The sequence below is a fragment of the Simochromis diagramma genome, unplaced genomic scaffold (assembly GCF_900408965.1).
Source record: "Simochromis diagramma unplaced genomic scaffold, fSimDia1.1 OVJJ01000302.1, whole genome shotgun sequence".
NCBI classification, from domain to species: Eukaryota; Metazoa; Chordata; class Actinopteri; order Cichliformes; family Cichlidae; genus Simochromis; species Simochromis diagramma.
This window is the reverse complement of record NW_024386792.1, coordinates 7,119,226-7,131,236: the sequence shown is the minus strand read 5'-3', so window position 1 is coordinate 7,131,236 and position 12,011 is coordinate 7,119,226. Positions and strand designations below refer to the sequence as shown.

At 37.9% G+C, this 12,011-nt stretch overlaps 1 protein-coding gene across 1 annotated transcript; it reads left to right on the top strand.

Moving 5' to 3' along the window:
* The first annotated feature begins 342 nt into the window (after positions 1-342).
* Positions 343-11,645, top strand: LOC120728890 (tetraspanin-5). The gene is made up of 10 exons (XM_040024148.1): positions 343-770; positions 3,363-3,413; positions 5,333-5,479; positions 5,576-5,746; positions 5,822-5,947; positions 7,356-7,403; positions 8,044-8,160; positions 8,242-8,303; positions 9,996-10,048; positions 10,135-11,645. Exons 1-9 carry the CDS (start codon positions 687-689, stop codon positions 10,006-10,008), a joined length of 819 nt encoding a protein of 272 aa, XP_039880082.1. The 5' UTR covers positions 343-686; the 3' UTR covers positions 10,009-10,048; positions 10,135-11,645.
* Positions 11,646-12,011: the final 366 nt, after the last annotated feature.

The window sequence follows — 12,011 nt, the reverse complement described above, 5'->3', positions numbered from 1 at the left end:
TTATTGATTGATTTAATACCCCGCAGCCTCAAAAAACTGCATGAATGAATTATTATTTATTCCACTTCAACTTGAATTACTATTTCAAGCCTTATAGCCTTATTATTGCCTAATAGCCTGATGGTTGTGATGAAGTTTACTTATGTATTCCTGTCGTATATCATACACGTATTTAGTTAATGGGTAATAAATTCCGCTATAAATGATTAACTACCTCGTAACCAGTACTATCTGCCACTGTAATGGGGCTAGAGACCCTCTCATGGAGGAAGTCCCGCCTTCTCAGATCACTAAAAGAAATCATTGGTTCCTAGACATGGCAATCAAATAACAGCCATGTCTAGATTACGGGTCAGATAGGAGACCGTCGGTTTTAATCTGGTTGACTTTCACTGTGGTTTATTTCAGCGTTACACCTCTGAGGATCTACGTAGGGTAAAAGCTGAGATCTGTAGAGGGACGCCGACGGACTGTGAACGCTCCCCGACGGCTTCATCTGCGACTTTTATCCGCACAAAATCAAGATGGTGTTAATAATTAGACGCTAGAAACGGCGGCATGTGTTGAGCCCTTAAAAAAATTATTAAAGGGTGTTTCCAGAGGATCCCGGCTGCCAAACACAGAACAGCTGCAAATGTGATTCCTGCTTGTTGCAGAGGCGGCGAAGGAAAACAAAATCCATCCAGATGATGTCAGGAAAGCATTTCAAGGCTCACGAAGTGAGCTGCTGCATCAAGTATTTCATTTTCGGATTCAACATTATATTCTGGGTAAGTCCCCCGTCTGCTGTTTGCGACTTCAGGCCTGCCATCGTCAGTTTAACACGCTGACACGCTCTTTGTTCCCAATCAGCAGCTGTGAGGTGCATTTATGTGTGCGTATGTGTTTGTTGTTGTGTCTATGTTGTCCTGGGTTTCGATTCGCTTCCACTTTCTCTTTTGCTCCTGTGCACTTGCTCCCTGTCACCCATCAGCCCGCTTTGTTTTCGTGTGTCCTCCATCAGAGTGAGAACAGCTCTCTCTCTCGGCATCATCGCGTGTTTACATGACCGTAGCTTTCAGCTGAGGCCTTTTTTTCTTCTTTTTTTTGTGGTGATGTTTAGGTTGAGAAAACAGCCGTCACCTTTTCTATGCATGAGTGAAACCGCAGGGGGAAAAAAAACAAACATTCCGTCTTTTAAACCCACAGTCACCGTGGGCCGCCACTTCCTGGCTTGAAACAATAACCTGCATGGGTGCTTTTTTCACAGGTTGTTGATGAGGGAAGGTGGGGTAGGCTTTACTAATGGTTAGTTAAGTTATTAACAGAGCGATGCTCTCGTAGAACCGCAGCGATTAATCGATTTAAACAGTGACTGTTTTGATCGATTCATTGTTTTATCTCATTTAAAGCAAAAACGCTGTCAGTGAGTCCAAGTGTTAATTGTTTGATATTGGCTGCCTCTCCGGTACTTGCATTAAAGTAAGTAGAATAATCAGAGGATTTAGAGGATTGGTCGCAGAAAACAATGCCTAACTTATAAGTGATGTATGAAATAGTGTGGCCTGGTTTGAATAAGAGACAGCAGGGACATTATGCTCGTCATTGATTGTTCTGTCATATTTTTTTAACCGTCTGTCAGTCAATAAAGAGTTTGGTTGAAATAGTAGAATAAAACTTCACATAATGTAGTGATCCAAGACGCTCAAGAAAACGTTGAGAGTAAGAATTTTATTTGAGGGTGTATCGGCAGAGCTATGCAGCATTAACCTTTTTGGATAACAGGAGCTCCTTTGTAAAACATGCACTGGCCACTCAGAAGGGTCATACCTGCGTTTGAACCCAGGATTGTCTGGCCTTGAGGCCATAGTGCTAACCACTGAGCCTGGTGCTGCCTGAGACATTTGTTCATTATCATATTTGGTGCCAACAAATGAACTGCTTGCTCCACAGCATCATATACGGCATGTTCTTTGGATGGATTAAATATGGGCATATCTACTTTTGTCTACATACAAATACAAATACAGATACAGTAAATTGCAGCAGTCCTACTGATAGGCACCGTTGGCCATATAAGGCCTTTTTAACAGCAGGGATTTTGTCTTGTTATTGTGGGGAAAACACAGATGCTGACAACATCTCTGATGATATTAGTAACAGTTCAAGTGTCCTGGTAAGTCATTGTGGTGTGGGAGTGTGGGACTTTCGGCCAAAGCCCCTATCTTTTTTTATTCACCTATTTATATCAGAAATTTTGACTTGTGCTAACTGACATAAAAAAATTAAATAAAACAAAGAAGCTAAAAAAATACACTAAATTCAGCACATGCTACTTAAGCCATGAATGGCATTGGTGTGCCCAGTGGTTCTTCACGTATCGGGGACTGATAGAGACAAAGGCCTTTGGGCTGTGGAAAAGCTCTCAGCCAACTGTACAGCAATCGGCCCCTTTGAGCTTTGTGTCATTCAGGTAACAGCTGCTTATGTCACAAACAACTGTTCCCCTGCCTTAACAGCTGTCTCACAAACAAATACTTGAGATGGTCTGTAAAGTTCATTATCTTTAATCTAAAAAAAGTCCTTAGTGCTTCTATCTGGTGAATAAATGTGTCTAATTCAACAAAAGACTTCAGTTAAAATCAGTTATTCAAAAACCTATTATTTCTCATCTTTATTTTAGTGCTTCTTAAAGTCCTGGTAAGTTAGTGGGGTTTTAATTTTATTAGTGAAGGTGTTCTTGGATAAAAACATATCCAACAACAATAATTGTTGTTGAAATCCTCACAAATGAAGTGGCTTATAAAGTATACTGTTTTTCTCAAGTTTCTCTTGTCATGGTTTGTCAGTGAAGATGTATCACAGTAGACACTGAAGAGTAAATATTTTTTACCGAGTTTGTCTCTATGCTTTTTTTTTTAAAGTGCATTGTGGTGAGTAGGATGTAAAAAAGTTATTTCAAATAGAAAACCAAAACTCATTGCAAGTGAATGTGAAAGTAACAAAAGGCATGGAAATGTGACAATTAAATAAGGTGTTTATTAAAAACATATTAAAGTAATTAGCACAAGATTTAAAAAGTCTTGTAAACACAAACTACCATAAAATATTAAATCATAATACTGTCATAGTAATAATATTCCCGATTACTGCTTCTACACTGCGGCATACAGTTATGTACAGTCAAGCTGTTTAAAGATGCTTTCTAATGTGGAAGCCTCCTGCTGATCCTGCAGACTGGGATGAGAAATATTTAGTAATGGACCACTGCCAGGAAAATCTCTCTGTGGTTTCTGTCAGTGTGCGTCTGTGTGATGACTACATGTAGCAGTCACAGCAAAATAATCCTGCTCTCTTGTTTCTCTCTTTTCTGCCTCTGTCAGTTCCTTGGAGTAGCGTTTCTTGCCATTGGTTTGTGGGCATGGAGTGAAAAGGTTAGTCGTATATTAATGTGTAATAACAAGTTGCAGGACTTATTTCTGTGAAGCTTTTTACTTACAGGTATCTGCAAATATTCCACAAACCCGGCATATCGTTGTGGTTTATACTCGACTGTGTGCAAGGAATGGTCACCATGGCTTTACTGAATCAGAAAGGAATGCTGTGCTTTCCTGTGGGACTCATGAACAATGGGCTATGAATTGATCTGATGCATTTCACAGATTTGTTCATTGTGTACTGAGAGTGCAAAAAGCAGACAATCTACTGAGAGCACTTTTTCACCAAAGTACATTTGAAGATCTTGATTGTTATCTCATCCTACATACATGACTACAACTAATATTATTTAATTATTTGTTAATTGCTAACTTATTATAATGGGTTGATTAACTTTAAGATTAATATAATGTCAAATGTATGGTGTAAAAAGTGTGGGTTAAATTAGACTGTTACCTTTGGACAAAAACAAACAGCTAGCCAGGCTCTATCTAGAGGTAAGAAAATCTACATACAGCATCATGGGCTTGAATGTGTTCTTTTTCCAGCACAGAATTATTGTACAGTATGTACCTTTAATCTTCAGAAAAAAATAATGGCACAGGTTTAAATTTTATTTGGATTTTCTCTAATCCACACAGGGTCAAAAGTATAAATGCAGGTTCAAATATATACATATTTATAATATCTGGTCAAATGTCCCTTAGTTGCACCTTGGTAGCCATCAACAAGCTTCTGCCATAATTCTGCCTGAATATTTGATCATTCACCTTGGCAGAATTGGTAAAGTTCCTGGCATGGACCTGGCTTTTAAGCTTAGTCCATAAATACCCAAAAGGGTTGAGGTCAGGCTTTGGGAAGGCCACTCCAGAAGCTTAATGTTAGCCTGCTTTATCTATCCCAAAACCACTTTTGATGTGTATTTGGATCATTGCCCTTTTGACTTGTCAAAAGCTGCAAATTTCAATTGAGCTTGAAAGTGTTGATTTTGGACCAGGGGCTTCTTTCTGTGATGAAACACTCGCTTGACTGGAGACAGTGACGCTGGTGTTTCAGCAGTTTCCAGTCCATAGCAGGCTTGAACCTTAATTTTTGAACATCCTAACCAACTACCGTTCATCCGAGTGTGACGGCTTGGATCTTCTACCAGACTTTAGCTGGAACTGGTGGATGTGGTGACACATTCAAATAACTTATACTTACATAGAATTGTTTGAACTGATAGTCTTGAAATGTGAAGTTGTTTAGAAATGACTTCAAGAGATCTACCCAATTTGAATTCCTTCGATTTTTACGCTGTTGTATTGAAGAATTCAGTGAGTGCTGTCAAACAAATCATTTTTATGCTGATAAAGTTGTGATCTAGTTGTGGTCAGTCATGATCACTACCAAGTTAATAGGCCTAGACTTTGCTATACAATCATTCTACCCTGGTAAAAGAGCAGTTCAAAGAAAACAATACCAACACTACCATGGCATTCATGCTAATGATAGGTGCATGTCAACTTCTGACACAACTTTAATAGCATATCTATAGCTCACTGGTTTACATGCTAGAGCTTGTTTGTTTCGTCACTGCAGAAATTGAAAAATCAAATTAGGTTGGTTAGCTTTGTACAGATCCAGGAAGCTAACCGTAGCTAATATATGATAAGCTAAGTCAATTAAAACATATTTACATTTGCTCGCTCTGAGCAAGAGTAAATTAGCTTGTTCCCAAAAATCAAAAACAATTGACAATTTTATTATTAAATTCTTTTAAATAATTGCTTACATTGGTTTGGATTGTACTTTATGAAATTTGGTTTTTAAACATGCTTACAAAATGATTACTTTACCTGGGAAGAATGTTAGCAATGTGATGATATTTCAGTGGTTTTTCAGTTGAGTTTGACCTCACGTGCTTTGCTCCCAGGGTGTTCTGTCCAACATCTCATCCATCACTGACCTGGGGGGCTTTGACCCTGTCTGGCTCTTCCTTGTCGTGGGTGGTGTGATGTTCATTCTCGGGTTTGCTGGTTGCATTGGAGCGCTGCGGGAAAACTCTTTCCTGCTCAAGTTTGTATGTTTGTTAAAGGCTTTCTCAGAAATCTATAATTCTTTATATTTCTTGTTTTCATAACAGTTATTATATTCAGAAAATTCTCATGTTTTTCAGTTCTCCGTGTTCCTGGGCATCATTTTCTTTCTTGAGCTGACTGCTGGAGTCCTGGCCTTTGTCTTCAAAGACTGGATCAAGGACCAGCTCAATTTTTTCATTAATAACAACATTCGGGCCTACAGAGATGACATTGATCTGCAGAACCTGATCGACTTCACCCAGGAATATGTAAGCAACGTTTCTTTATTTGTGGCACCGATTTCTTTCTAGTATTTTTACCTTGTATTTTATATGTTATTGCAGTGGGAGTGTTGTGGAGCTTTTGGGGCTGATGACTGGAATTTGAACATCTACTTCAACTGTACTGATTCAAACCCGAGTCGTGAGAAATGTGGAGTGCCCTTTTCCTGCTGCACCAAAGATCCAGCGGTATGTCTCTCTATCACAAGATAACGTTGTGGCTGTTGGTGTTTTTGTGTCCTTTGTTAGAGTTTAAAATAATTTTTAACATGCTGAAACTACAAGACTTGAGGGAAAGTTTTGAAGGGCTTTCTTGTCACAGACAGCTTGTTATCTATGTTCTCCAGAAGAAGCAGTGACGCTATCAGCGACGATGGCTTGCATCCAACAGGACGCTCAGGACGCTGTGTTTAGTCGTGTCAGGCCCTGACTGCAAGTCAGAGTCTGAAAGCGGATGGGTGGGACTCTGGACCGAGGCATTTTTTGGCAGAAAAATACTCTTAACTGCTGCTTACTGTGCGCAGCAGTGACAGCATTTTTCTTCAGAAAAACAGACTCAGGAAGGGTTTTATTTGACAATCCAAGGACACGCTGTCCCACCAAGGTCATTCTCTATAAGGGAAAAAAAAGGAAACACTTGGATTTAAAAAAGTTGTTTTTCAAAAGCACCGTGTGCTCTTAATGTGTCTACCATATCAAAAATTTTCATTTTTTTCATTTTAATTGTTTAGTTGGGTTGTGCAGCAGGTGTCTTTTGTGGTTATATTTCAGGTCAGGTCTTTATCAGCCAGTTTCAAGTCAGTTGAAAGTTGTTGTTTTTTTTGCTGCTAGCTTTCCATCAAAAAGTATTAATTTAAAATAAAAGGTGACATTTAAAAATTAGTTTTGTTAGCATCTTTAAATGCCATAAAAATGACATCCAAAAGCTGAAATGCTTTTAGTGTTTGTTTTTTTACATTGCTACAAATGCTGCTGGAAGTTTGACTTCTTTTAAACATTTTCCTCTGCTCTATGGATCTAAGGAAAAGGCAAAGGTTTACCAGAAACCTCTGCCAAGCAATCCCTCTGTCTGTGACGCCACATCCAGTGAAGCCATTTCATTTTGGCTGACCATTAAGGAAAAGATTTCCACCAGACTTTATTCTCAAACATTGCCCTTTGTCAGCGGTGTTTTACACATTTTATTTTAATGATCTGCCCACTAAAGTTTTTATTTGTTGTTTTCAGAAGTCTAAGAGAACAAAATTTGACTTCTGGGAGTTAAATGTTACTGTAGCCCAAGTTTCTGCAGCTGTGGTCCCACACAGTCTTATAAAGGTTAACCTGACCAGAAAGGCAGATGCATCCTTGCACACAAAACTTGGAGTCGTTTAATCTTCACAAGTAGAATATAATAGGCAAGCAAACATAAACAAATCCTTGGTTTATATGCAAAAATCTTCACAGTAACTGTATAACCATGGATTGGTGAGTTTTACTCATGATCATCTAGTTTTACAGTTTTTAATGTGTATGCATGTTTTATTGTTTTTCACTGTAAAGGCCAGTCTAGAATCTCTAGCTAATCTAAAAATGCATGTGTGTCTTCTCTTCGCAGGAGGACGTCATTAACACTCAGTGTGGATACGACATCCGAGCAAAACCGGTGAGCTACAAACGGAAACTTAAATTTATCACCGAGACTGAGACCCTGATGTAAAAAGTAAAAGGAATAGAAAAGACTAGAAAGCATGAATTGTTCTGGCTTATTTTGCCTCAGGGAGGTTTATATGGCTATATGAGGTCGTCAGTTGCTCCACCCTGGACACAATATTCCTCTTTCAGTATGTTTCTCAACTCCTCACTCGTGAAAATACAGCAGCTGGCTCTCCATCAACACTTTGGGCCTTGTGGCATTACTCATGCAGCAGCAATGCAATGGGAATTGAAATCCCCTCCCCCGCCTGTCATTAGCTTTGGCCTTACTGCACGGCCAGCGTAATGTAAGGAAAAAAGGCTCTGTTTGTTTTCTTGACTTTAAATGTGAGCCAGAGTGAAGCAGTTTTAACAAGAGTCAGAGGAGGAAAACAGTCAGCCGAGTGTGTGTTAACGACTACGTAACACTGGATCAGAGGCATTTTGCTGTGGAGGGCTTTAGGTGAAACCGCAAAATGAAAAGGGGAATCATGTGCTATTAAAAATAACTGTGTTGTTAAGTGTCGTGGAGCAAAATAAAACCAAATATATTTCAGATGAACTTGACTATCACGCTGTAGTATTGGTTTGACTTGTAATTGTTTTGACAGGACTCTGACCAGAGGTCATTCATCTATATCAAAGGCTGCGTACCACAGTTTGAGAAGTGGCTTCAAGATAACCTGACAGTGGTGGCAGGCATATTTATTGGGATTGCATTACTGCAGGTGGGGATCAGTTTGTCCTAAACATCTGAGCTTTTGTAATTTTTTTCCATTACCTAACAATTTGTTTTCCTTTTTTTTTAGATTTTTGGCATCTGTTTAGCGCAAAATCTCGTGAGCGACATCGAGGCTGTGAGAGAGAGTTGGTAGGTAGCAAGGGTCATCAGGGTGACGCGTCAAATTTTGTGTCTGAGTGCATAATTTTTGTAAATCAGTTCACGGCTTGTAGGGGTTTATTTTGTAATTTAACTTAACATATCAACCTACATGAGTTAAATTTAGCGGCTCCATATTTAAGAGAGCATTAAAAACCTCTTCAGACAGCCATAAAGACCCGATGGGCAGGGCTGCTTGTGTATTATGAAATATCCTTTTGACTATTATTACTTTTGTATGTAAACCTTCATAATAAAAGTCTCACGATTATGGTTGCAACACCCTGACATGGAAGAACATACAAATTATTGGACAGTTGCACAAAAGCTTTAATTATTTGAAAAGCTTTACAACTATTGGTATTTATAAATTTGGACTATATTAACACTTAAAAATTAAAAAAAAGCACAACAAAGTATTTTTCTTTAAACTATACTATAATTCTTGTGTTTAGTATCATTTCAATTTTTCTTAGTCCTCTCTAAAATGACAGTTACACCTGACTATAATGATCATAGCGTATCTTTGCTTTTATGTGTCATGTTCAACATACGTAACTCAGTGGTGACGATAATTTGTATCGGCAACAAAATTTTATTTAGTCACAACTAAATATGGAAAGATGAATCGCACAAAGTGCAGCAAGCCTGGCAAAAGCGTTCCGTCTCTGTTTTTACTAGATATTGTAGTATCTACCGAAAATGTTTTGGAACTAAAAAAAGGTTTAACAGAATAAACTCCTACTGTCATGAATTATTTTAATCTAAAATGATGCATTATGTGTGTCACGTCAATAACTTATAAGCATGATTTCGTTGTTAAAAATTAGTTGGCGGCTGTAGAGTTGGCTTTGGGTGTATTATGGTTCAGAATAAAATAAACATGTAATATAATAATAAATGTAACAACGTTTTGAAAACACATTCCAGGTCCACAAATGAAGTCCTGAATTTGAAATTGCCTGAGTTTCCCTGTATTAACACCAGCAGGTTGATATCTTTGCTTCCAAGTGAGATAACTGTGTGAATTGTCACATACTGAGTTGCTTTGTGGTAACTGATGGGTTTAGATTTTATTATTGTCATTTGTAGTAGGAAATATTTAACCATATATGCTTAGAGGTGTATAATTGATTGTGTAGTGATAGGATGTGTGGGAGCATGGGAGAGGTCAGTAACTTTGGTTATTCAGGGACTTTCTGCAAAGCACCACCGTCAGGCTAGAAAGGCGCCCTGATGAAAAAATTAAACATTGTTGCAAACATCTTGAACTTAAAAACAAAAAGAATCACAAACAGCCTCATCGGTATTACATCATTAGTGCTAATGGCAAGTGTAATGTAAGGAAACAAGCTGCCCCAGTTATTCTAAAACTTAAAAAACATCCACCCAATTGGAAACTTGAAAATGTGCTGCAGCCCACACAAACCTCTAAATACCACCATCACCCGCTGCATTGCAAAGTCCTGCTTTGAAGGTTGACTATTTAGTCAGCGTTTTCCTGTCGCCATCTTGGTTATTTATTTCATTCTATATGGGATCATAATTCACAAAATAAGCATCTTGTATTAACTAACCCTCTGCTTCTCAGTGTTGCAAACAAAGCTTATTTTGCTTGTGCTTTTTATTGTCTTGGTTGTTTTATTGTTCCGATTCATAAATCTGCTTCCTGTTTTTGTGCAGTTTGTTTACCTAAGACCTCCAGAGAGTTTTCAAAGGCAAGAAAGATATACAAGGTAAGCGCTTTGAGATCAATATAGCAGTATAAATTATCGATCTCCTCCGATGTTTTTTATTTTTTTATTTTATTTAATTTTTACAGGACTGCGGCTCGGATGCCAGCGTTGAAGGGAAGTACTTTAGTCACCTAAAATGTGCAGTATGAAGAGTCTCGCTCATATGTAAATAGTAAATTTAGAATTATTTTTAGAGTTACTGTATTTTAAATGAAGCACCCCCCCTCTGAAATATACTACTATACACACAAAAACAATGGAAAATAATATTTCAGTATAAGCTACAGTTACAGTAAAGGCTGTGTTGAAGAAGCCAGGAAGGTAATGTGTTTTGCCCAGATAACAAGCGGAGACGGCGTTTCTCTGAGGTAGTGCTTCATTTAGAATATGGTCTGTGGTTTTATATGTCTCACAGCTGCAGTTTTTTAACAGCTGCATGTAAAGGGTGTGTAAGAAGATAAAAGTGATTCTGGAAATGCACTGCATGCCTTTTGTCTCTTGATAGGACATCGGCTTCTAACTGTGTTAAGTATTTTAAAGTATTTGTAAAATAGTAATTTCGATTGAATCGGCTGGTTAGCACTTTGTTGAATGTTTGATGGAGTCTACTTAAGAGAACGAACTTTAGATGTGGACACTGTTACAGATTGCAGTTTGACTTATGGGGGATGTAGTCACCGTGTAGTTTCACGAAGAGACGTGATGGATGTGTTCGGCTTTGTAAACTTGCTTTTCTTGGAAAGAATGACAAAATAATGTAATACATGTACTGAGAGAAACCCAACAATGTGGCATCTAATCAAAACTCAGCCTTAAGCACTTTAATCTTCACAGAGGACAGAGGATAATGAAGTTCATTTCAGCTGTTCGGCTTTTTGTCATGACAGACTGTTATCTGGTTAAGCAGCAGCCACTGGAGGGGGCACTTTCCATAATATGCTTATGTAACATCCTGGTACTTCATAAGTGTCACCTTGAAAATGGGTTTGGGGACTTTTTTAGTGTAGTCACCTTCTTTGCACACAATCTTTTTGTCCATTAGTGTTCTGTCATACCTTCATTAATTTGCCTTTATTTTTAGTTGTGGCCAGTGTGTTGAAATCGTGAAAACCCTTATTTGTTAGATTTTTACTTTTTTTTACTGCTTGTTGGCACTTAATTGAACATAGAAATAAATTATTTAATCTACAAATGCAGAGTACTTGAAAGTAGAGCGCGCAAGCTCTGTCATCAGCATTTATTAAAAATTCAGTGATATTAAACAATAACACAAAGTTTTCTCTTAACAGAGTGAAAAAAGCCATTTAATGTAAAGGACATGTGAACCTGTGAACTTTTCCTCTGCAGCTGATGACAAAATGATATTAATCAATGTATTTCTGGTTTCTACCACATGTATAATCTTATACTGAGAAAATGTTAGAATGCCAAAATGGTATCAGATATCTGTTTACCTACCACTTAGTGCCATATTTGCGATTTCTACATACTCCCGATTATAACCACACTTTTCTTTCACGTGTACTCCTGATTCTTGTAAATGACTGGATTGTGATAAGATGTAGATACATCTGAATAAATGTTGTTCTTTGTATTATTTTGTCTATTTCTGTGTATACTTTGTCTGGATAATATGTTACACTGATACCGCACTTACCTCAGACTAAAATTAATGGTAGCGCTGCAGAGGAATTGTACTCCAGTGTGACTGGGTGAATGACAACTCACTACCTCCATCTTGTGTTTAAAACAAAATATATGTTGGACCTTTTTTTCACTGTAACCCTCCAACTGGTCTCCAGTTGTGGGTATCACATATTTTTAGGTTTAATTTGCGTACGGTTTTCATATACTGAAACTAAAGGCGTGGTACACTCAAGCAATAATAATAATATTAAAACATATGCTGGGGTCGACAACCCCGGGATTATGAGCTCACTGAGGTCATAATGTTAGCAGAGAA

What these genes read in the sequence shown, in the direction of transcription:
- LOC120728890 (XM_040024148.1), top strand. Translation starts at nt 687, where the DNA reads ATGATGTCAGGAAAGCATTTCAAGGCTCACGAAGTGAGCTGCTGCATC. An exon ending in TCGACTTCACCCAGGAATAT is followed by an intron (nt 5,747 to 5,821) that starts GTAAGCAACGTT and finishes ATGTTATTGCAG; the next exon opens with TGGGAGTGTTGTGGAGCTTT. An exon ending in ACGACATCCGAGCAAAACCG is followed by an intron (nt 7,404 to 8,043) that starts GTGAGCTACAAA and finishes TTGTTTTGACAG; the next exon opens with GACTCTGACCAGAGGTCATT.